The sequence below is a fragment of the Phyllostomus discolor genome, chromosome 2 (assembly GCF_004126475.2).
Source record: "Phyllostomus discolor isolate MPI-MPIP mPhyDis1 chromosome 2, mPhyDis1.pri.v3, whole genome shotgun sequence".
Classification (NCBI taxonomy): domain Eukaryota; kingdom Metazoa; phylum Chordata; class Mammalia; order Chiroptera; family Phyllostomidae; genus Phyllostomus; species Phyllostomus discolor.
Window position 1 is genome coordinate 197,940,606 of NC_040904.2, and position 25,685 is coordinate 197,966,290.

Genomic DNA, 25,685 nt, shown 5'->3' on the forward strand with positions numbered 1-25,685 from the left:
TCCCGTGAACAAAACACAAATGTTGGTTCACGTTCTTTACAAATCCTTTGCTCTGAAAATAGAGCTTCCTCTTTCTAGTTGTCAGACATCAAACCCAGTGAGCTTCTTCATGAAATCATCAAGAAATGCCAAGTATCATTCGAACTCTAGAGTTTTCATTTCTGTATCTCAGGCCAGAAGCCCACAGGCAGACCCAAACCAACCGTTTAGGAGGGAACCCAGCTCCATTGTACTCGGTTACAGCATTTCTTCCTATAACTTTGCTGCTGAGATTCAAAGCCTGTCCTTTCAGTGGAGTCAGGCCCTTCCTCTGATTCAGAAACAGGGTACAGGTGGGGCAAGCCTTCTGCGTCAGTTCCTGCTTGAGTCAGGATAGGGTAGGCTGTACCGTGCTGACAAACACCCCCAAATCTCCGTGGAAATAAAGGTTTATTTCTTTCTCATGCAAAGTCCAGTGAAGGGTGGGCAGCTCTCCTCCACCCTGTGACTGTGCTGTCTGGACTCCATGGCCCCCAAGGTCAACATTGTGGGAGAAGAGGGCTGGGGAATACACAGGATGCTTTTAAGTAAGGTAGCCATACACCCCTGTTTGCCTGTGACAGTCGCAACATATACCTGTGGATTTGGAGGAATGGTTAATATTTCTCCTTTTATTCCCAAAGGTGTCCCAGTTTAGACAATGAACTAGGGTGACCCTGTCTAGGAGCCAGCTATCAGGATACCTGCTCACATCCTGTCGGCCTCCACCGAACAAGCAAGGATGTGGAAAATTGTACAGGAGCAAGGACCCATTTTAGTGAACGCTAAAAACTTGTGGCACAATAGACATTTTCAGGAATGCCACACATTTTTAAACAGAATTAATTCCATAATTCTTATTACCAAAATTGCGTTGGGCAGATATGATATATAAATACGATGTTCTTGAGACCTAACCCATCTCATTTAATCCCACACGGTGGTGGGGTAGATCGCGTCCCCTCCCTTCCCCTCCCCAGAAGTCCACATCCTAATCCCCAGAACCTGTCACCTCACAGGGCAAAAGGGACTTTGTAGGTATGAGTGAACTGAGGTGGGGAGATTATCCCGGATTATCCAGGTCGTCCATAATGTGGTCAGAGCTCCCTTACAAAAGGGAGGCCGAGGGAGAGCTGACAGTGGAGGGGGAGGGGATGTGATGATGGGAGCAGGGACTGGGGTGATGCGTGTTGAAGATGGAAAAAGGGCTACAGGTCGAGGAAAACAGGAGGCTCCGGAAGCCTCTGAAAGGCACAGATTTCAGTGCAGTGAAACTGATGTCAGGTTTCCTATTTCCAGGACTGTAGGAGAAGACAGTTATATCGTGAGCCATTAGGTTTCTTGTAAATTTGTCATAGCAGTAGTAGAAAGTGATACACACACACATTATGAAGTTCAGCAGGTGACTTTAGATTTCTGTTATGAGTTATGGTAGATACTCTTATCATCCTTGTTTTACACGTGAGAAATTGAGGCCCGAAGAGTTTAAGTGATTTGCCCAAGTCCCTGGAGCTCGGGTCAGAGCCAGGACTCACGCCTAGGCAGACGGGCTCCTCAGAACCTGTTCCTAAGCACTCCGCTCTGCTGCCTCCCCGGCTGCCTCCCCGGCTGCCTCCCCGGCTGCCTCCCCGGCTGCCTCCCCGGCTGCCTCCCCTGCTGCCTCCCCTGCTGCCTCCCCTGCTGCCTCCCCTGCTGCCTCCCCTGCTGCCTGCGGTCCTCCCAACTCCCTCCCACCCTGCCTGTCAGTCATGGAAGGCCCTGCTCAAGCCCCTCCTCCCACTCCCTCCTGACTTCAGTCTCTTGCTCTTCCCATGGGCGCAATGGCACTCAGGACAGCTTTCCAGCTTCATTTAGCTTTTGGAAATTTTTATGGAAGGTTCTAGGTCTTCCATAGGGAATTTGGGCTTCAGGTGAAGTGATTGAATTCCTTCATATTTAAATTTTGGGGAAGATATTACTAATGAGTTTTCTCTCTTTAATTTCCAATTCTCTTCCTCATACTCTAGAGAGGGGAACGTTCCCAAGAGTAATCAAGTAAAGTGATTAACAGAAGTAATGCTGGAACTGTGTTAAGCCTGTTTTACCATGACCCAGAAAAGAAGCATCTGGAAGTTTACTACACGAATTCTTACTTAGTTATTATTTTAAATTTCCCCTTAGCTTATTGTGGTTATATACTAGTATACATTTTGCCATATTGCCCCTTGCCTAATGGTTCCATAGTTGACCACTGAGTTCAGTTTCCCGCCTGCCATGGCTCCTGCTCGGAGCCACCCAGACCTCCCCTCCAGGACTCGCTTTCCCAGCCCTGGGAACGTGCTCCCTGACAGCCCTCCGCGGCCCTCAGCCCTCTGCAAGAATTGCCCCTGGCCGAGGGACATGGTTTCCTTCTTGGGGGAAGTCTGCATGCAAAGTCAGTTAAAAATTAAGAAAATGAAGATCTCCGACTGGTAATAAATACATAAGGATGCTCAGTTAATCCTTATTTTCAGGAATTAGAAGTGTTCTAAAGGAATTAGGAAACATACTTTCTGGCTTAAACTTTATTTTTAACATAGAAGTAGGGAAAAAACAGTATACTCGGCACCCACTCGTGATTAAAAATACATTCTACATTGTGACTCATAGTTCAATCACATTTTCTTTCGACCTCCATTTTAATAGTTAATTTACAAAGGAAATGAACTCTATAAGCAAAGACTCCAGCCCATGTCCAATCTTGAAGGAATGTTCCTTTCTTGATGAAAAAATTTTTCCAGACTGTAAAAAGCAGGACTTGAAAAAGCTGTAAAGCCATCTTCCGAAAATAAAGGCAACAATGTGAGTGAGATATAATCATGCCTAAGTACTATATCAGAACACATACCCTCGCATCTCCACACAGAAGGAGGAATGGACGTTCAGTTTCACAACATGTTGAATATAGGCATTTCTGTTAAGTCCTCTATTCAAGAAAACTTTTCCTTCCGTTCTTCCCGCAAACCCCTGATTACAAGCACTGAACCACTGGCCAGGAACTTGCATCTAGCCTATAAGCCCTAGGCACTTGATTGTTGACGGCATAGCTCATTCTTTCAGTTCTGATTAAAGTTTTTGATATTTTAAAGAGGATTTTTCCCTGTTTGAGATCCTTTATTAGTTCCTTATTGGTGAAAATACTTTCCTGGGTAGAGGGGGCTGGAGAGAGAGAGAAGCTGTTCTTTGTGTACAATAGGATGGATGTCAGATTTCAAAGGCTCTTTTCTCTGGCTGTTCAATTCTTGAGCAGTCAGAATAAGCCTTGATATGGACAGCCTAAACTGTTATGTTTTTTTCTAATGGGTCTCTTTTGGTCTTAAAGGATTATTTTCTTAAATAGGTCTCTATAAAAAGCATATAGCCATGATGATGACATCACCGCCAGCTCTCTCACTTTTCATCAAGTGGTGCCTTGGCTGGGGGATGACAGGCAGTTTGTGCAGAGTGGTGCTAAGGAGGAGCGGGGTGCAGAAGCCCCAAAGGCCCCCAAGGACATTTACTAGCTGAGCATTGCCCTAATTTATCTAACACCACTAGGATGGTTGATAGTGATACATGCATATGAGGGAAATTATGCCTCAATAAGAATGGCCAAATTTTCGGTAATTCTCCATGACATGGATGAGTCTGAGGAACATGATGCTGAGCAAAAACAACAGACGTGGCAGAGGGCATATTTTATGATTCTACTTAAAAACAGTTAAAAATAATAGTGACACACGAAACTAAAATGTTGGCATAGACAGGAAAGTGGTTACTTTGCAGGAAGGAGGGAGGGTTAGTGACAAAGAGGGAGCACCAGGGGACTTCTTAGATGCCAGTCGTGTTCTGTGTCTTGATTTGAGTGATGGTTATGAGGATGTGTCCATTTTGGGAAAAAAGTCAAGTTGTATACTGAAGATTTCTCCGTTTTCTCTCTTTATGTTATATTTCAGTCAAAATTTTATTTGAAGAATTGTGTTCAACAATAGAAAAATGCAGACTACTGTGTTATAGCATAATAGAACTAGCTGAATTGAAGCATTAGACTTCAAAGTCCACCAAAGGGCTGAAAATGCCTAGGTGTCTCGAAATGTAGTAGTAACAACACAAGGATAAGTTCTGACACTGTAGGGTAACTTGTGTACTCCAGAAGACGTATATGAATTAATAACTTCAGGATGACAACTATTTTCATTTTATCTTCCTGATCTGAAACTTCTACTTGTGGCCTCTATAAATAAATTTAGCAATCAATCCTCATCCTTTGACAGATAGCCATTTTTTTCTGCAGGTTCACTGTCAAGGGTTAGAGGCCAAAGCGCTCTATTTGTATTGAGTGTGTGAATTATGTCATAAGAGACTTCTAATGTTATCTAAGACTAACTTGGCCACTTTGTGTTTGTTTAACCACTTTTATCTTTTATCTTTGACATCAGAAGAATTATACAATAACAGAGAGCACAAGAGAAAACACAAATATTTTAGTGTTAATTATTATTTCTGTGTGTACTACTTTGAAAGTTACCTACTAGAGGGTATTATTGGACGTGCGGCCTTTCATCAGTATGTAATAGACTGAATATTTAGTGCAATTAAATAGCAATGAGATGTAAGCAAAATAACCATAGTAATCACATGTATTTCAACATATTAATAAACTAGTTAATATTAGTTCTCCAAAATGTTTTCCATTTTATAATAAATAAGAATAGTCATTAAATGGCAAACAAAGTTTTGTAACATTCCACAATAATATGCTACTCTGGGTATGGAAAAACCCTCATATATTTCTAATTGAAGTATTAATTGATAGAACCTATTTGGAAGGTAACTTGCAGGAAATGTTAAAAAATAAAATGTAAATACCCTTTGACTAAACGAACCACCTTGGGAAATCAGTAACACAGAAATTAAAGCACCCATACCCAGGAGATATCTAAATAGGCAAGCATGTACAAAAATGAGAAACAACCTCTTTGGTAAATGATTGAATCAATTAGGATATGTCCACTTCATGCATCGTTGTATAGCTGCTGAAAACAATGTGTTCAGTAGTGATAATAAGACATTGCCTCTACCCGGTGTCTATGGTAGGTACCCTTCTAAGTACAGTGGGCCCTTGAACAACGTGATTCGAACTGTTCGATTTCATTTACATGTGGATTTCTAAAATAAATACTGACTATACTATAAATGTATGCTCTCTTCCTTATGGCTGTCTTATTATTATGTTGTTCTAGCTTACTTTACTGTAAGAATATAGTATATAATACAAATAACACAAGATATGTGTTAATCAACTGTTCACACTATCAATAAGGTTTCTAGCCAACAATAGGCCATTAGTAGTTAAATTGTGGGGGGGAGTCAAAAGTTATACATAGATTTTCAACTGTGTGGGAGGGTGGGCACCCCTACTCCCGACATTGTTCAAGGGTCAACTGTATTTTATATGTGTATTTTATATTTTATAACTCTTTCCATTCTTGTAACAACAGCACTACATAGGAATTATTGTTATTTCCACTTTATGGATGAGAAAATTAAAGTTCAAATGCATCAAATATTTTACTAACCTCACAAAGCTAGTGTGTGGTGAGCTCAAAAATTGAGCCAAATGGTCTTATTCCAGAAGGCACACTCTGAATCTCCATGTGGTGGTTCCACCTTCCTGAATTGATTAAGGATGGATTTCTCTTACATATTGGTAATTGGAAAAGTAAATGATGGAAATCTGGTTATTCTATTTCAAAAAAAAAGGAAAGAAAGAAAAGGAAAAAGAAAAAACTCCACATGGATGTACATTTGTATGAGGATTTTAACAGTTTGGAAGAGTATTCCTCAAACACTAATTACTCCAAGATTTAGTGAGAAAGGAGATATTATTAATTTTTATTTCTACACATCTTAATTATTTGAAGTTATAGATAACACTGGAATACGCTAGTCACTTTTTTAAAATATATTTTATTGATTATGCTATTACAGTTGTCCTCTTTGGCCCCCTATGCCCCATATCCCCCTTCCCTCCAGCAGTTCCCCCCGCTTAGTTCATGTCCATGGGTCATACATATAAGTTCTTTGGCTTCTCCATTTCCTTTACTGCTCTTAACCTCCCCCCTGTATATTTTGTACTTCCCAATTCTTCTTCTTTTTTTAAATTTCATTTTAATCATTGTTCAAGTACAGTTTTCTCCCCACTACTCCCATTCCAGCCCAATTATTCTTCTTAATTCTTGCACCTTTCCCCTCATTCTACCCCTACCCCCTCCCAGCTGATAACCCTCCAAATGATCTCCACATCTATAATTCCGCTCCTGTTCTGCTTGTTTGCTTAGTTTGTTTGTTTTTTTTAGATTCAGTTGTTGATAGTTGTGAATTTGTTGCCTTTTTAATGTTCATGATTTTGATCTTCTTTTTCTTAAATAAGTCCCTTTAACATTTCATGTAATAATGACTTGGTGATGATGAACTCCTGTAGTTTTACTTTGTCTGGGAAGCACTTTATCTGCCCTTCCATTCTAATTCATAGCTTTGCTGGTGGAGTAATCCAGGTTGTAGGTCCTTGCTTTTCACCACTTTGAATATTTCTTGCCAGTCCCTTCTTGCCTGCAAAGTTTCTTTTGAGAAATCAGCTGACAGTCTTATGGGAACTCCTTTGTAGGTAACTCTCTTCTTTTCTCTTGCTGCTTTTCTCTTGCTGTCTCTTTATCTTTAACCTTTGGCATTTTAATTATGATGTGTCTTGGTGTGGTCCTCTTTGGGTCCAACCTGTTCGGGACTCTGTGCTTCTTGGACTTGTATGTCTATTTCCTTCACCAAATTAAGGAAGTTTTCTTTCTTTATTTTTTCAAAGAAGTTTTCAATTTCTTGCTCTTCGTCTTCCTCTTCTGCTTCTGGCATCCCTATGATTCAGATGTTGATACATTTGGAAATGTTCCAGAAGGTCCATAGCCTATCCTAATTTTTAAAAATTATTTTTTCTCCTTTCTGTTCTGGCTGAATGCTTATTCCTTCCTTATGCTCCAAACCACTGACTTGAATCCTGGCTTCCTCCCCTCCACTGAGGGTTTCCTATAAATATTTCTTTTTTAAAATATATTTTATTGATTATGCTATTACAGTTGTCCCATTACCCCCCCTTCATTCCCCTTCACCCTGCATACCCTCTCCCACCCACATTCCCCTTTAGTTCATGTCCATGTGTTGTAAGTCCTTTAGCTTCTACATTTCCCGTACTATTCTTGCCCTCCCCCTATCTATTTTCTACCTGTCATCTATGCTACTTATTCTCTGTACCTTTTCCTCCTTTCTCCTCCTCCCACTCCCCTGTTGCTAACCCTCCATGTGATCTCCATTTCTGTGGGTCTGTTCCTGTTCTAGTTGTTTGCTTAGTTCCTTTTTGTTTTTGTTTTAGGTGTGGTTGTTAATAATTTTGAGTTTGCTGTCATTTTACCATACATGTTTTTATCTTCTTTTTCTTAGGTAAGTCCCTTTAACATTTCATATAATAAGGGCTTGGTAATGAAGAACTCCTTTAACTTGACCTTATCTGAGAAGCACTTTATCTGCCCTTCCATTCTAAATGAAAGCTTTGCTGGATGGAGCAATCTGAGATGTAGGTCCTTGCTTTTCATGACTTGGAATACTTCTTTCCAACCCCTTCTTGCCTGTAAGATCTCTTTTGAGAAATCAGCTGACGGTCTGATGGGAACTCCTTTGTAGGTCACTGCCTCCTTATCTCTTGCTGTTTCTAGGATTCTCTTCTTCATTTTTACCTCGGCTAATATAATTGTGATGTGGCTTGGTGTGTTCCTTCTTGGGTCCAACTTCTTTGGGACTCTCTGAGTTTCCTGGACTTCTTGGAAGTCTATTTCCTTTGTCAGAATGGGGAAGTTTTCCTTTATTATTTGTTCAAATAAGTTTTCCACTTGTTGCTCTTCCTCTTCCCCTTCTGGTACCCCTATAATTCAGATGTTGGAACATTTAAAGATGTCCTGGAGGTTCCTAAGCTTCTCCTCATTTTTTTGAATTCTTATTTCTCCATTCTTTTCTGTTTGGTTGTTTCTTTCTTCCTTCTGGTCCACTGTATTGTTTTGAGTCCCAGTTTCATTCCCATCACTATTGGTTCTCCGTGCATTTTCCTTCATTTCTCTTATCATATCCTGCATTTGTTCATCTACTTTGCGACCAAAATCAACCAATTCTGTGAGCATCCTGATCACCAGTGCTTTGAACTGTGTATCTGATAGGTTGGCTCTCTCTCAGTTGCTTAAAAGCACTGGTTCTGGGGCTTCCAATTCTGTTTGAGCCATCTTTTTTTTCCTTTGGTCTGGTTGCACCTGTTATATAGGAGGGGCAGAGCCTTAGGTGTTCACCAGGGCGGCGGGGCATCCCAGTCTCTGGGTTGTGACGTTGTATGTGGGGGCCGGTTTCGAGAGGGAACAATGGTGCTTGCTCCACCCTCCATCGGACCTCAGTCCCTTCCGCTGCTTCCCCCTAGCAAACTGGGCCCCTCTGGTGCCAGTTCCCATGTGGGTGGGCTTGTGCACCCCGTGGGACTTTCCAACAACCTCTCCTGTGAGTCTGGGAGTCTCTCCCTGCGCCTCAACCCCCACAGGTGTTTTCATTCAGTGCCCCAAGGCTCTATTTCCCAGCGCTGTGATCCTGGGTTGCATGCAGTGCCTTGCTTCACAATCGCTGCCTCGCTGGGTCTGCTGGTCGCCACCCCTTGGCTGGGGTCTGCCAGCTGCCACTTGCGCGCTCAGGGTCCACCCACTGTGGTCTTATGTGCCTCGGATGCCTTACGCACCTGGTCCCAATGCTCTCTGCTCTCCATGCTGCGACCCGTGCACAGTTGCTGGACTCTGCTTCTCCTGCTGGTCTAGATGAATGGGTCTATTTTAGCTTCTTGGTTGTCCAATTCAATACAGTTCAATTTTCTGTCAGTTCTGGTTGTTATTCTGTTTCTAAATTGTTGTCCCTATCTTGGTTGTGCAGGAGGCACAGTGTGTCTACCTATGCCTCCACCTTGGCCAGAAGTCCCCCTATAAATATTTCTTTATTTCGCTTAGTGTAACTTTCATTTCTTCCTTTCTGTTGTTGCTGCACTCAGTGAGTTTTTTGAGCATCCCGATCACCAGTGTTTTGAACTCTGTATCTGATAGGTTGGTTATCTCCATTGTGTGTAGTTCCTTTTCTGGGGTTTTGTTTTCTTCTTTCATTTGGACCATATTTCTTCCTCCTCAATTTCATAGCCTCCCTGTGTTTGTTTCTGTGTGTTAGGTAACACTGCTTTGACTCCCTGTCTTAGTAGCATGGTCTAATGTAGAAAAGGCACCTGTAAATTGTGTGGGGCTGAGCCTTAGGTAATCACCAGGGCAGGGCAACCTGCTTCACCATTTTATAGCTCTGTGTGGGAGTAGGACTCAGAGGGGACAGTGCCACTCCCTGGCTTCTGGAGATTTGCCCAGTCTCTCCCCATTTCCAATCATTTTGCCCATTTCCCGTGTGTGACTGGTACCCTTCCAATTGTTGCCCTGGTGGTGAATCCCACCACCAGGGTGGTAGGTAGGTTAGTGTATGTTCTAAGTCTGTGTAGGCCCTTTAGGTGGAGTCTCCTAAAAATCTGGCAGTTTCTTCTGCCACCCTAACCCTGACCAGATTTATAGCCATAAGTTATGGGGATTTATCTTCTTGGCACTGGAACCCTGGGCTGTGCAGTCTGGCCTGGGGCTGGGATCGCTCTCTCCCAAGGTATCCCTCCCAAACTTTATCCAGCACATGTGAATGTGGGGCCACCCATTCCCGCCTCCACCTCTCTGTGCCACACCACATCTCTGTGCCTCTCTGCCTGTCTCTGCGACTCTGCACCTCCTACCCGTCTGGATGAATGTGGCTTCTTCAAATCCTTGGTTATTGGACTTCCATACACCTCGATTTTCTGATGGTTTTGGATGTTATTTGTTTTGAGATCTAGTTGTAATTCTTTCTATGGATGCAGGAGAAAGTGAAGCGTGTCTACCTATACCTCCATCTCAACCAGAAGTCCACTTTTGTCATTTTTTAATCCAATAAAGTGAAGAAAAGGAAAAAAAAAACCCTAGTCTCTATTTTTAGGGTTTTTTTTTGAGATTTAACATTTAACAAGTAGACAAGGAATTAATAAGACTTGTCCTCTAAGCTCTTACCAAGGTTCAAGCCCACAAGGATCTAATTCATTCACCTTCAGAAGTATCTAGACTCGCATGAAGTGGGTCCCCAGTAAGCATTTGTTTTCTTTTCTTCATGTTTCTCATTCCTGCCCTTCTCCCACTCCAACAACCAATGCTACGCTCACAAAAGCAGTCTTATTTCCCCTTTTCTAGTCTCTCGGATGACTTTGGCTACACTAGTCCTTGGTGCGGAGAATGAGCTCCTAACACAATTGGCTTCACTGTGGCAGGGTGTAAGCTGAAAGCCCTACATTTAGAATCATACACAGTGATTATGTAAATACAAATAGTCCATGTTTCTGGAAGTATCTGCTGTTTAATAGACTCATTTTTATGGATTCATAGATATGAATCTGTATGCTTTTTTATAGACTCATAGGTATGAATCTTAATAGGATATAGAATGATATATATGACATTTCAGCAGTGTGAAGATGTGAAACTTCGTGTCTTACCTCAGGCAAGAATTAAATATCTTTCACATAAAATTATTCCATGGAATTGGTATTTGTATATGATGAGAACTTTACTTCACTCAACTGTTTGAAACAATGCATTTCATGAATTTTTTAATGCCTTTTCTCAGGTTCCATTTTATGTGTCGCGGCAATCTATATTCAATCTGGAGAGACTTTTTGATCTTGCTAATGGTTGCATCCTATCAGATGGAAGCCTTTTCAACTGGATTGTGTCCATTATTCCCTGAGCATTCTTTACATGTTAACCTTGTGAAGGATCTCATTGTTATTGTTTTTCCTGGTTAAAGTGTTTTTGAAACTGTCCTCTTATAACAAACAAAATAAAGTTTTCTTACACAAGCTAAAATTTCTTTAAAAACTATGGTTTTGAACAATGCTTTACATTGCGTTTGAATTAAATGACAATGCTGTTGCTTTAAGATGCTTTATAGTACTATTCACAGAAAATATGTGTGCAGTCCAAGTATTCTCATGTTTATATGCACTAGTTTCTGTTTTGATTGTCTTTAGATGGATCCAGATCATAAAATTGAATTAAGCCAGTAGTTTTCAAGTTGGGGGGAGGTGGCAGGATTTTATATCTAGGGTGGTACTCTCTGAAGACATTTTCGATTGTAACTGGAAGGAGGATGCTACTGGCATCCGGTGGGTAGAAGCCAGGGATGCTGAGAAGTATCCTAGAGTTCCCGGGAGAGCTCCCCACAGTCAAGATTTATCTGGCCCAAAATGTCAATAGTGCCGAAGAAGAGAAATTCTGGATTAAATCTCAACATGTGGTAAGCTTAACTTGGGGAATTTGTCTACAGGGTTTGGGAAGAAATCTGTAACAAATTAGATCTTTCATAGTTTTATACTTCTGAGAGGCAACATTGCACAAATTGTAGAGCACAGGCTATGGAATTGTATAGATCTGAGTTTGAATGGTAGTCTCATCTCTTCCTAGTTCTGCTACTTTGGGAAAGTAATAAATTGTTTAAGCTGCTGTTCCCTTGCCAGTAAGACGGGAATACTAACAGGATTGCTGTGTGGATTAAATAAGCGAGGTGATGTAGGGAGGCGCTAACACAACACCTGAAGTGGTAACAGTCATCTGCCAAGAGTTTCCATTTCCCTGCCAAGCTGGAAGAGGATCATGCATTTCTGGCTCATTTTTTTTTTAGCATCAAAGTTCCAAAGTTTGGAAATGGCCAAACTAGAATTGTCCTAGGATACTCTATAGAAGAAATGAGTCTTGAGCAAGCTTCTAATTTTAAGGATTTTGATGGTTGAAAATTTGCTGGTTGGCAGGATGCTGTAGAAGAACAGAAGCATGAAAATGAAAATGGATATGATACATGTGCCAAGGACTTTCCTACTACCTATCTGTAGCAGACAATCATGATAGAAAATAAGAAATGCTAAGGGTGAAACTGGAGTGAAGACTATGGGCTTCATTCATATGTGATAGGGGACCATCACTGATGATGAAGGGGAGCCGTGGCGAATTCCACACACTAGTTGATAGTCAATAAATGTAGAGTTAGTGGAAGGAAATGAGTGAATGAATTAAGTGAATGAAGGCCTGGCTTTCAGGGAAAATAAGTATGCAGTATTCAACAGTCGAGGAAGAAACGAAGGCAAGAAGACCAATAGGAAAGGAACAAAATATTTTCCAATGAATTCAGAAAAATAATTGCTTGATGACTATATTCTTTTATGAGGTAAAGTTTGGGTCAAACAGAAAAGCCTTTCAGATAGTGATGGCTCTCCTGGGGCTTATAAAGTTTTTGCTGGGATAGAGAATGCTTTCAAGGATTTTGTGTTTCTCCCAGGGGAAGCTTAATTTATTATGCAAAGTTTGGCCCCCCAGGGGCAGAAAGGCACAACCAGAGGCAGTGCACTTCGATATAGGTGTGGCAGTATAGCATGACCAAGGCCATTCACATTCACCTAATGTTAATTTTCTGGAATGTATTTACATGTCCATTCTACATCACTATTAAGTTTTTACTAATTGCATGCTTTTTAAAATTGTAAATATTTGTGGATATAAAGGCAAACACTGTTTTATAGAACCCTAGAACAATGCCTGGCACATAGTAAAGACCTAAAATATTTGTTGAATGAATGAATGAAGGGATGGATGGAGAGAAGGAAGGAAGAAAAGAAGGGAGGGAGGGAGGGGGAATGGATGTGACCTAGGAAAGATGGCATTATGGGGCTTTAAAAGGAGGGGAAGCAAAGGTAGCACCACCTTCACCATCACTACCTCTGCCATTGTTGTCTACCCTGACCACGGGTTAGTAAGTACTCTATGCACTACCTCCTTCTGTCCTTACAAGAATTATGACCACGATGCACATAGGATGACTGACTCATGTTACAAAGGTAGGCTATTAAGTAACTTCCCCAATGGTCCCAGTTAGTTAGAGGGAGAGCCAGGACTTAAATCCCAGCTCTGTCTGACTGGAGAAGCTGAGTTCTTTGTCCCCACTCCACAGTGCTGGGAAATTTGAATGTTAAAGGAGAGGAAGACATAGCCAAGTCTCAAGCTCAAGTTGGAACACTGATCTATCCTAGGAGCAGATTTTTTTAAATGACTTCCAGACCTCAGTGGGTGTCCCAAGAAAGCAGGCAATGTCCCCAGTGTTATCCATGCCAGTGTATTGGTTTCCTCTGCAGAAGGAACTTCCCTTCAAAGTATTACAAATAACATTTCAGCACATTGTCACTTTCTCTCCAATTTTAGAAACTTACCGATGCTGTTTTTCTTGGGTGTTGTTTGGACTGAGAGAAACGCCGTCTCAGACTGCACCTGACCCTGCAGTCACGGTTTCCCCACGTTAAGCCATCATTCCAGAAATCTCCCATCTCTTCTCCAATAATAACAGCACTCACTAGAATTGAAGCTTTCTGTGCGAGGCAGCAAGGAAATGGTGATAAACTGGGCTAAAGTAGAAACAAAAAGAATTCAACATCTACTAGGATGAAAGATATGTTTATATCCAGAAATCCTTCAGGTTTTTTCTAAAGACCAAATTACGCACATCCGCAGCTGCTTTTTTTTTTCATGCAGTGTACAGTATTTGCAAATGCTTTATAGCAGACACCTGCAAGTTGTCTATTTGTTTTAATTATAGCAGAGAATGACAAGAGGCACACGGAAGGGGGGGGGGCGGAGAGGGAAGCAGAAAGAGAGGGAGGGAAACGGAAAGCCGAGGGGAACAGGAGCCGGTGCTGCAGCTCACGGACGGGTAACAAAACCCCAGTGCTTCCTTATCTTGTATCTCTTTCTGTGTCAGTCTCCAGGAGATTGCTTTGGAAATTGATCACCTGCCGGCCATTCAGCGGCTTAAATGCTGTAGTCAGGGTTTGCTTCATGTGTAGGCACTTGACACATTCCCCATCCCAGTTGACTGTTCTTCTTCACTGAATTGCCGGGGGAAATGGTACCTTTCCAGAGAGTACTAGAAACGTGGCTTCTGCCTGTGAGCTGCCCTTTTAGACCACCTTAAACAAATCTGCCCCTCCCAGTTCAGATGACAGAGGATGGGCTCCCAGCGCCCCTTAAGCACTGCCCAGGGCCTGCTCCTTTGGCTCGAAACAGTGCCCTTTGGCACTTAGTTTTGTGTTGTTCCGTTTCCACAGCCCAGTCTTTTAACCTTAGCGCAAGGGTGTCATAAGTGTGTGAGCTTGTCCCCATTCCTTTGGCGTTTATTTAACTTGAGACTGAGTTTATTACTGTCTACACTAATGCATCTTGGCGCTTACTGGGTGTCCACAACACCTGGAAAATTAGGTGAGATAATATCATCATGGTCAATCCATAAAAAATAAAATATTGTTTTTAACTTATTTATTATCTATGTGTGCACAGGGTTGGACGAGCCCCAAACTGTGGGCTGGTTAGGGGAGAAAAGAGTGGACCCAGAAAGTCCCCAGGTTAACTACTCTTTCTCATATTTGAAATACCTGTGGTTATCCCCAAAGAAAATCTCACTCACGTGCTCAAACAGACTTGTGCAAAAATGTTCACTGATGCACTGATTGCAGCAGTAGTAGTAAAAAAACCCCTCAAAACCTATTAAGTATCCCTAAGGTGGAGAATGGATAAGTGTATGACCGTGTTATCATACAGTAGAATATTATACGAAAGCTATCAATTACTGAATAACAGACTACTACAGAGAAGTTATGAATGAATTACTATTTCTCATATGATAGAGAATATATCAATCTGGATACACTTCAAAAGCAGGTTAAGCAAAAGAAAAAAATGAAATATTACAGAAGAACACATATAGGAAGATACCACTTATATAACACTTTAAAAACAGGCAAAATGACATAATACATGTATTTATGGGTGTGTAAGTATGGGCTGAGACATTTTTTAAGCACAGTTTAGTTAGTGGTCCACCCCAGATCAGGTTTGTGGTCGCCTCATGGCTGCAGGAGGAGGAAGGTGTCATAGGAAAAGTGCCCAAGAAGATTCATTTGTATTTGCAAAATTGTCTTTTATAATCTGGGGGTTTGTTATATCTGTCTCTAGTTTTTTACATGCATCATATATTTCAAAAATTAAAAACAAACACCCGTTTACCTTCCCCTGCTTGTTGGCTAGAATGTTCCGTACGCCTCTGGGCTCCCCATCAGGAAACCACCTTCACACGTGAGCTACGACTCTGCTCTCTGTGTACAGCTGTTAACTGAGGAGTTCACATCTGGTTCCTCTATTCGGGGTTTCAGTGACAACTAAAAATCAATTTGAGGCTAACTGCAAACCATACATGGGCCCAATTTTAGCAAAGTCAATCTATGAAAATATTAATTTTAATATAAGGTAGTAGAGCCTCGACAAATGTTTAATTAAATTGAGGAAGACTCCCTGTACATTTTCTATCAATTGTGGGTTATCTAGTTATACTTTAAATAATTTGATTTTCTGAAATGAGATAATATGCAGAAGTTTTTACATGGCTGCTACTTACACGCAATGAGGTTCTCTTGGAAAATCCATCTACTATTATAATTTCAGTGTTTTAAGAAAACATATTAAGATTTTTCTTTTAACTGAAGACATTTCCTATTTTTGCTTCACACTTCAGTGGAGCTTTATGAGTTGCCAGTTTGACACCAGAATTTCCATGGCAACATATTATTTTTTTGTCATAAAACAGGCGTGATTAAGAAGAAGTCTCTGAAAAAAAGGAGGCTTTGGTGACAGCAGCGGTTCTCTTTATAATTAAATTCATTAGTGAAAATGCTGGGTTAAGAGGAACAGGAGTTTTATTGCGACAAGGACATTTTCAACTGGGGCTTTGGAGATAGCACGAAATTAATTGCTATTAAATTGCCTTTGGTCCTGTTTGATATTTAAGATAACATTCATACATTTTGTATTTAATAGCTTAGACTGGAACAGGTCTGAAACCACATTCTGCCCAAGCACACATCACCCTGAACCCTCCCTTTAAGTTGTCCACAATGGGAAAACTCCGTCAATTTCGAAGTAAGTTGAAGAGTTCTAAGTCACTTCCCAAATTTCCTAATTTAATTCTTCCCCACAAGATTCACAAGAAATTCTTAAACTGATTTCTCTTCTTGTCACGATGAAAACAATTTAGGATGAATATAGAGAATTTGCAAAATATCGAAAGGTACAGAGTGAAAAATAAAAGTTGGCCAGAAGTCCACCACTGTGAAACTGTGTTGACATTTAAATGTATTTCCTATAGCACATTGAATTATCTTCCCTAGTAGCCAGGAAAAAACAAACACACAAACAAACAAACAAACAACCTCCAGACTGAAAAGTATACGAATTGGAGGCAGCTGTCCACACTCCCTAAGGTGAGGCACAGACAGGCCGGTCCAGAGCCTGCTGGCTAGGAAGTGCCCGAGCTGGTGCAGGAGACCTTTGTGGTTTGGTTCCTCTAATGCAGTTTTAAAAAACCAGGTTGTAATTAGATCCAAAGGAATTGTCTAGAGTTCTTTCTGCTAGGTAATGATCCATAGGCGGGGGCGGGGGAGGGAGGCGGATCTTTGTTTTTGTCCTTTGGAGGCCAGTCATTGAGTATGTCTTTCAGAGACACATTAGTAGTTAGTTCCCTGACAAGCTTAGCTCACTCATTCGTGCACACAGTTTGTTCAGCTGACATTGCTCATCGCTACCCTGTGCCTTTGCTTCCTGGCAAGAAGTGTCCTGTCTCACTCTTTAGTGAACAAGTATTTATCAAGTGCCCGCTGAACACCAGAGACTAGGTACACAAGGAATGCCACTTAGGCCGTCCTCTTCTTCAAAAAGCAACATCTAGCGACACCAGCTCTTCATTCCAGACCCAGCCCAGGCGTCTCCCGCACCAGGGCCCTGCCTTCACCCAAGACCTGTCTTCACCAGGGGACCTGACACCTGCGTGCAGCACACACGCCCTTTCATACTCACTCCGTTTTACAGATGCTTATTTGTATGTCTCTCTCCTTGGGGTCGGGGGATGAGGTTGGGTGGATTGCAAGGAAATACATTTATTTTCTCTCTTTTTTTTTACAGCGGTTTCTCATTAAATTTTGGGTTGCATTTCTTTGACTTCAACTGAGATTGAATGTTTTTCACATTTGTTATCAGCCCAATGCATTTTTTCCCTATTTTATGCCTCTTCAGGACCTTTGCTCGATTTTTTCCTTGTTTGTTCATTTGTTTTTTGTTGTTGATCTCCAAGAACCCTCACTGTCAAGGCTGTTAACCCTTTCTGTATGTTTTTGTAAAATTTGCTCAGGTTTTCATTTGTCTCTCAATTTTATTTACAGTTTGATGGCTCTTACTTTTAAAACTGTGATAGTCAATTCCAGATTATATTCAGACTTGCTCAAAAAGGGGGTATAAGGGAGCTTACAGGCATGCATTCAATACAAAGGTAAGATGAATTAAAACCATGTAAGCAAAGTGAAGCAAAGAAAGCAAACAAAGGCAGGAAGGTAAGAGGGAGCCAGGAGCCAATTACTTGAGAAAAGACTCTGTGACGACCTTACACTTCCTAGGGGTGAGCCAGGGACGTGGCTGTGTGCTTTTCTGCAGCTCGTGTTGGTCAGTACACATGGCGCATTACAAGATGACAAGATGAATGGTGGCGTGAGGGGAAGACAGACCCCGAACTTAGGAGAAGTGCTAGCATTCCTGGTACTAATTCCAGAAACAGTTTTTCCTTTGGGTCCTTATCAGAGCATCCTCTCAATGAACCGTGTCTTAAACAGCAGCCTGCAGTAAAATGCAACCCATTTCATAAATCATTTCAAGGACTAGACTTCCGAGGATTTGTAGATCACAGACTTTCTTTCAAGGGCTTTTCATTTATTTTATTTTTGTAAAACACTATCCATGACTCATGAATTCATTTAAAACTAATTTGGGAGGCAGGTAGCAAGTGAAGGTTATCAAGGAAAGGGATGTTGTTATTGATCTTAAAAACAGTTTTGTTTTTGTCAAAGGAAAAACACTTTAATTGGCTTTTTTTTCCTTAGAGCAATTTCACTATTAAAAATATTTTTCAAAGCCCTGGCTGGCTTAGCTCAGTGGATTGAGCGCGGGCTGTGAACCAAAGTGTCGCAGGTTCGATTCCCAGTCAGGGTACATGCCTGGGTTGCAGGCCATGACCCCCAGCAACCACACATTGATGTTTCTCTCTCTCTCTCTCTTTCTCCCTCCCTTCCCTCTCTAAAAAATAAATAAATAAAATCTTTAAAAAATATATTTTTCAAGTATATTTGGGGTGGTGTGGAAACATACCAAAATTATAACTTTCAAAACTTTGAAGGCTTGTGTTTTGAACAGCTGGGAGTAAGTTGGTGTATGAAAGCTGGTGCTTTGAAAGGCTTGAAGTTAGTTGGTTTAACAATCTTGACACTGCATTCAGAGTGGATGCAGCGTACAACTCGCACTGCCATGATTCAGCTAACTACACACACACAGTTCTGCCTGAGGTGCTGTGAGTCAAATTCTGAAGTAGAAAAAAGGTCATCAATTCTGCAGGGGCTGAGCATACATGGAAATAACATTTTATGTGTACATTTTCTAATTGAGAGAAAATAATCTTTCTGATAAAAACTATTTTTGACTGAATAAGGATTATGCTTTTTATAAGATAATGAATGTATAGGTTTAAAGGAACTGTAAAGATTATTTATTTTGATTATCTTCCATAAGCTTAAATTTCCTCTGACATGGCTCCACTAAGGAACAACCAGCCCACAGTTATGCACAGGCGTGGCATAGTGGTTCAGGGAGTCAGCAGTGGCACTGGGTTATGTGGGCTGGGCTTTTGACTTTACTATTTGCCACCCCCCTGAACTCGGGCAAAGTTTCTTAACCTCTCTGCACTTCAATTTGCTCATGTATGAATCAGGGGTAGATAAAAGCACCAGGAAAATCGGCGAGCAGATGCTGGATGCTCAAGACAGTTATCACTTACTATTGTTACGTCTTAAATTATTACACACACCTTTCAGGAAAGTTCAATTCCGACTAGAAAGACCAGAGGGGTTTTGTTTGTTTTTTATTAAGAGGAGTTCACTTCTGGTAACAGAGTTGCTTTTATTGAACTACCACCTAGTAATTACAGTTTTCAACTTTTGACTGAAAAAACAGTATAAACAACTATAAAATCAGAATTAAAATAGCTGTTTGAATCTCCTGGGGAATGGCTGAAAATATGGGGAAACCCTGGAGGGGATATGATTCTTGACATAAGGGGAACAGACTAGGTGAGATCCACATTTAAGCAGCTTTTTCCTGAGAGCTCTTCTCGTCTGGTGAAGTGCGTATGGTCAGAGCCCGACCTGGAGGAGGCTGACTGGACTGAGGATTCAGGGGTCAGAGGGTAGGGAGCCCCCAGATCTGAGCACAAATTCATCTCAAATTGTTGGCTGACCACCAAACTGCACTTGTCCGTGGTGAGGGGGATCCAGGGGAATGCAACAGCTGGAAGGTTAAGGAGCTGAGTGGAGCTTTTAACTTGGTGCCAGAGAGACAAGTTTTGGAATTCAAGTCCATCCCAGTAAAAGGGACTTACTAAATGCTTTGTGCTTTTCACTGAAACCTTAAGAAGGCCACACTTTAAGAATGAAAATGCCAGAGCTAAAGGCTACGTACAACTGAGGTCCAAGGGCAAAACAACGAAGGCCATTCTCTCAAGCTGCCACAAGATCAAGGCAATTTGACATCAGTTGAACAGTCTGCTAGAACCGGGAAAACCAGTTACAGTCCCGGATGCAGATTTTAAAGTAACCACGATATACATGTAAAAGACCTATTGGAAAAAAAAATTGATATAATAAGTGAAGAAATGATGAATATCAGGGAAGATAATGAAATACATAGAAAAAAAGAACCAAATGGAAGTCTTGGGACTGAAAAGAAAACATATCTGCCCTGGCTGGCGTAGCTCAGTGGATAGAGCGCGGGCTGTGAACCAAAGTGTCACAGGTTCGATTCCCAGCCAGGGTACATGCCTGGGTTGCAGGCCATAACCCCCAGCAACTGCACATTGATGTTTCTCTCTCTCTCTCTCTCTTCCTCCCTTCCCTCTCTAAAAATAAATAAATAAAATCTTTAAAAAAAAAGAAAACATATCTGACATAGAAAATTCACTGGGTGAACTTAACAGCAAATTAAACACCGCAGAATAAAGTAAAAGGACAGAGCCATGCATGCCATACAGACACTGAACATGAGAGAGCTGGTGCAACTACATTAATATCAAGGTTTATTGCAGGACATGGATTAGGGCTGGAAGTCAAATGGAATATTTAATATAGTGTGTGGAGGCCTGATTTGTTGTTTTAAATCCCAGTGTAAGTCTTTATTTATTGTTAGTGAATAAAGACTCATCTTATTTGGTAATGAAAAGGGAAATAACGGAAATTCTTCTTTTTTAAAAAAAGAGAAAGTAGAGAGGAAAGGAGGGAGAAAGGGAAAGAAGCATCGATTGGTTGCCTCTCGTATGTGCCCTGACCAACTGGGGACTGTGCCCTCAACCTAGGTATGTGCCCTGACTGGAAATCAAACCAGTGACCTTTCACTTTGCAGGTCACTACGTAACCAACTGAGCCACACCAGTCAGGGCCCAAAATTCATTTAAAAAAAATGGGTGAGGGTTATGAACATTTACCAAAGACAGGCAGGTAGTGTGTGAACAAATAAAAACTCATCGGGAAACCAGTGATGAGGTCAAATGGGTAAACAATACGCAGCAGATGTCACGAGTGTGGTGTTCATGGGGCAAGGGCTGTGAGGACACAACCGCCATGAATGGAATGTGTCTCCCCAAAGTCATGTATTTAATCTGTACCCCCAATGTGATGGGATCTTGGGGATGTCACTAAGTTTAGATGAGGTCACGAGGGTAGAGTCCTCGTGATGAGATGAGGGCGCCTATAACAAGGGACCCTGGAGCTTAGCTAGCTCTCTCTCTTCCATACGGCAGGAAAGCCACTGTCCTCAAACTGAAAGGAAAGGCTCTCACTAGACCTGGATTGCTGGCACCTTGATCTTGGACTTCCTATCCTCCAGAGATGTGAGAAATAAACATTTGTTGATTAAGCCACCCAGTCTATGGTACTCTGTTACAGTAAGTGTTTGGGAATTTATAGAAATTGTGAGAATGGCTTTGGACCATCATAGGTATGAAATGGGAGATTTGAGTCAAGCTTGGGTGTATTAAGCCCAAAAAGGACTGAGGTTATGTCTGGATCTTATGACAGTCTTGATTAAAAATCTTTTTTTTTTTTGAATAATAGAAGATCTACTTCTGACTGGATCATACAATAGAGGGAATTTATGCACTCATAGCTGAAAAGTGCAGAGGTAAGGCGGGCTGCAGGTCTGATTCGCTGCACAGGTTCACGACCACTTCTGAGCTGTGGGCGCATTTCTCAGCAGGTGTCTCAGCAGCGCTCTCTCCTGTGACATTTCATATTCACAGTGGTTTCCCTCATGGTAGTGACAGTAACTGCAGCAGTGCCAGGATTCATATGCTCACACAGCACCATGAGTCCGCAAACTTGTTCTATAAAGAGTCACATAGTATTGTGTTGTGTTTCTGCTGCAACTAGTCAACTCTGCTGTTGCGTGCAAAGCAGCCATAGACAATACATAGCAAATGAGCATGGCTGCATTCCAACGGAACCCTATCGATTTTAACTTTGTACAATTTTTATGTGTCGTGAAATAATCTTTTTTGGATTTTTCCTAATTGTTTTAAAATGTAAAGCCGTTACTAGGTCAAGAACTGAACAAGCAAGCACAGACAGAGGGCCAGATTTAACCTACAGGTCATAATTTGCTGGCTCTTGATGTAAAGGCTGTCTGACCAGAGTTTTCAGCAAAAGATTTCCTACCTGGCATGTGCTCCCTTTTCTCTCTGCAGTATAATCACTCGGGATAACCCTACCAGTACCACTTATGTGCTAACCTCTTCCAAGTTTTGTCTCCTACCCAGACTGCTTCCCTAACTCGTAACTCCTATAGCCAACTGCTTGTTGAACATCTCCGCTTAAGGGTTTAGGAGCATTTTAAACTTAACATAATCAGCACTCGCTAGGGAATCTACCTCCTTAAAAATAAGAAGCAGCAGGCAGGCACCTTGGCATTCCTAGGGAATTGACCCCAATGCTGTAGGATGATGCTTCGGCATTCCTTATATTCTAACATACTTAAAGTGAAAAGGGAGAATTCTTCTGATTGTCTGTTTTTTCTCTCCAAGGGGTGAATAAAACTGAGAAAAAATTAAGAATGCAACATCAGATAGGAATTTTTTTACCTGTTTGCTTTTGGAGATTCTGTGAGAAGAAATAGTCATGATTCTCTATCTTGTTTTCAGAGAAGACTCTAGTTCTGACCTGGCTCTTGACCCATCTGGTCATTTACAACGTATCCAGATACTCAAGATATTGTTTTGAGTCTTTCTTCTTGCTCATATAGCCTCTTGCAGCCAAAAGGTTGTTTTTGACCCCGACGGGAGCAGTTTAACTACTTCTTGCCTTTTCCTCACAGATCTTATATCTCTTCCTTAGCTTGTCCTTAGTTTGTCCAGTGGATCAATCTCCTCATCAAATTGCTTTGGCTTCTCGTTGTCTCCGGAGGTTTGAAAGTATAAAGTTTCAAATTAAAAATGAACATGCACATGCACTTAGCTCTTTATTTATTCAATATGCATCTTCTGATCATTGCTATGTGCTAGACACAGGCTCTGAAAACACGAAGATCCATAAGCGGTGGCCCAGCCCATAGGGTATGAAGGACAACAGCAATGTGAACTTAGAGTTCAGGTACAACCATGTGGGTGTTAGAACAAAATGCAAACAAAGTGGGAAGAGTGGGACGTAGCATGGGGCTCACAGAGGAGATGGTGCAGTTACCGCATTAGGACGAGAAAGGACAGGAGAGGGAAGGCAGGCAAAAATGAGACTCTCTAGCCCACGACGCTGATGGCGGGGCCACAGGAACGATTACTTCCGGAAAGAGGAAGAATTGCGAAGATAGATTGAGTAGATGAAATGCCTAATGAGACCATAAATGAGGAGAATTGCTTCTTACAGCGTATGAGAAGATAATTTTTATCAGATAATGAAATTGTTTTCAGTCTTCAGAATGAAAATGAATCCCTTGCTAATGCAAATCATGCTAATAAAGGGAATGAGAGAGAATGTCGGAATTGCACTTGGCTAGCAGTAGGCAGAAACCAACCTAAATAGTCTAGGAGAAAAAGTTAAAGATAATGAAGTAATCAAAATAATTGCTTAATAGGGAATGGGAAAGATCTGAAATGTTAAATTATAAATGTAGGGTGTCAAGAAAAATGGAGTGACCTGCAGGAACAGATTAGAAATCCAGACTCACGTCAGGTGGAAGGGAAGCTTTTCATTAGCAAAGCGGAGGATTAATTAAATCTGAGAAGCTCTTTGAAATCCACAAGTTCGAGTTGCTTTAGAGTACAATGCAACTGATACATCGGTATTGTAATGAATGATTAGCACAGACTTCTCAATAAATGTATTCTGCTGTAGTTCACGTGATGGGTATGAGCTGAAGAAAAGAAAAATGGGTTATTTAAAACCAAAATTGACTTGGGCAGCATCTGCTTTCAAAACTTGGGGGCGTTGTGTATCCCATGGGGAAATATATTGTTCTTTTGTCCCTCTGAAAACACCTCGAGACCCTCCCAAGCAAGATGGAGGGCACTGTACCTCCTCACCAACCTCTCGAGGGAACTAGGGGAGAGGACTAGCTTATGAGTTATTTTTCAGTTACCTCTGAATCAGCTCTCTTGCTTCAGCTGTGTAATTTCAGAAGCTGGTAGCAGAGCTCAGTGCTGCTCAAGGTGGAAGCCTTGGAGAAAGGTTGTTTATAGAGAACGGTGAGTATAAGTGAAGGGCGGCTCTGAGCAGGTAGGAAGTAATGGCCTATGTTGTTTTACGGGAGGAGGTAATTTTGGGGGGAGACCCATGGAAAGGGAAGTGGGACAGGAAGATGCTTGAGGGGACATGGGCGAGAAGCAGCAGAGAGGCAGAAAGCCCCTTCTTCTCTGCCACACAGATGTGTTCTGTGAGAGACGGGCATCGGTGGGGAGATCAAGGACAAACGGGTCCGCGTCTGAGGTGCATGAGGAAGATGATTCATAAACTGATCTGAATCAGAGACGCGGGGATTCTGAGTCAAAGGTGACAGAGACGTGCTGACCACACTCCCAGAGTGTGGAACCGCTTGGAGCTGGCAGGGGGCGGAAGCCAACCTGCCTAGCCTGGGGGAAGGCAGGTGACAGGATGGAATCACTCCAGTGATGGGTTAGCCCACCCAATTTTGCACACTAAAATGCTGTTTTTAATTTATGTGGGGCTGTTTTGTTGAGTCCGACATGAAGATTTTACATTTGGTTTACACTGCACTGACTTTAGGCCATTTAGATATGCTCCTTTCAGTCGTATTTAAAAGATTTCTGTGTCTTCCACTGAACAAAAACCTTACACTATCAGGAAAGACTGCTAATAAATACCCAATTTCAACAAAGTATTACAGTGCTTTGAAAGAGGAACCACAAGAGCACAGACTAGGAGTGTGTGTGTGTATGTGTCTGTATTCACATCTAATCCATCCACCATTTGGGAGGGGAGGTTGTAAATTTAAAAAAAAAATTTATTGAAGTATAACATACATACAGAACATTATACAAATTCTAAGTATATTGCTCAATGACTTTTTTTCAAACTGAATGCACCTAGTAACCAGCACCCAACAGGGTTGGAACAAAATAGATCAAACAACTCTTTTTTTCCTATCCACGACCCTGCCAAATGCATACCTTCGTGCATCAGGAGTCACCCTGGGACCATTATTAGTCAGCCTTTAAAATTAGTTTTTCGGAGACAACTACCCCTCCTCAAAAGTGAAATCTGTGATGAAAGTCCAGATGAACCAGAGCAAAATATTTCCAGCTGTCAATTAACAGCCAGAACACATTTTTTTTCTTTACAAAAGATGCATCTAGATTCATGGAAATTAGAAGGAAAAAATCCATGAGGTCATCAGGTGAAGGATTGTTCCCTCTGATAGAATTCCTCCTTTTTTCTCTAGTTTAAAATGAGAAATGCTGTTCTTACTCAAAGTGAAACCATACACATAAAGCAAACTTAATGCACCTTTTATTACAGAAGCATGCACTGAACCAATTAGATACTATAACCCCATAATGTTGCATCAAAGTCGGTGGCATGTTATTAGAAACCAAATGATGTAGAGCGTCTTTTACTTTGTGTTGAGAGAGAATGGGATGGCTATTCAACCCGCAGGTGAACCCAAGTGGATGTAGGAGACAAAGCATTCTCCATCAAGGTGCAGGGGTGAGGGCTGTGGCACTATTTCCTTGAGCGTGGGTATCAATCAGTAGCTACAGAAGATGCAAAAAGTCACTCTTGGGGCTGAGTCCTCCTTTAATCTTTCCTAGAA

At 41.5% G+C, this 25,685-nt stretch overlaps 1 protein-coding gene across 1 annotated transcript in view; it reads left to right on the forward strand.

Annotated features, from left to right (window-relative positions):
- CFAP54 (cilia and flagella associated protein 54) overlaps positions 1-11,130 on the forward strand; it is a 249,121-nt gene extending 237,991 nt beyond the window's left edge. The window contains exon 68 of the mRNA XM_028532627.2: positions 10,819-11,130. Coding sequence (XP_028388428.1) covers positions 10,819-10,938 — 120 coding nt within the window. The 3' untranslated portion in view covers positions 10,939-11,130. The remainder of the gene's footprint in view (positions 1-10,818) is intronic.
- The last annotated feature ends 14,555 nt before the right edge of the window (positions 11,131-25,685 follow it).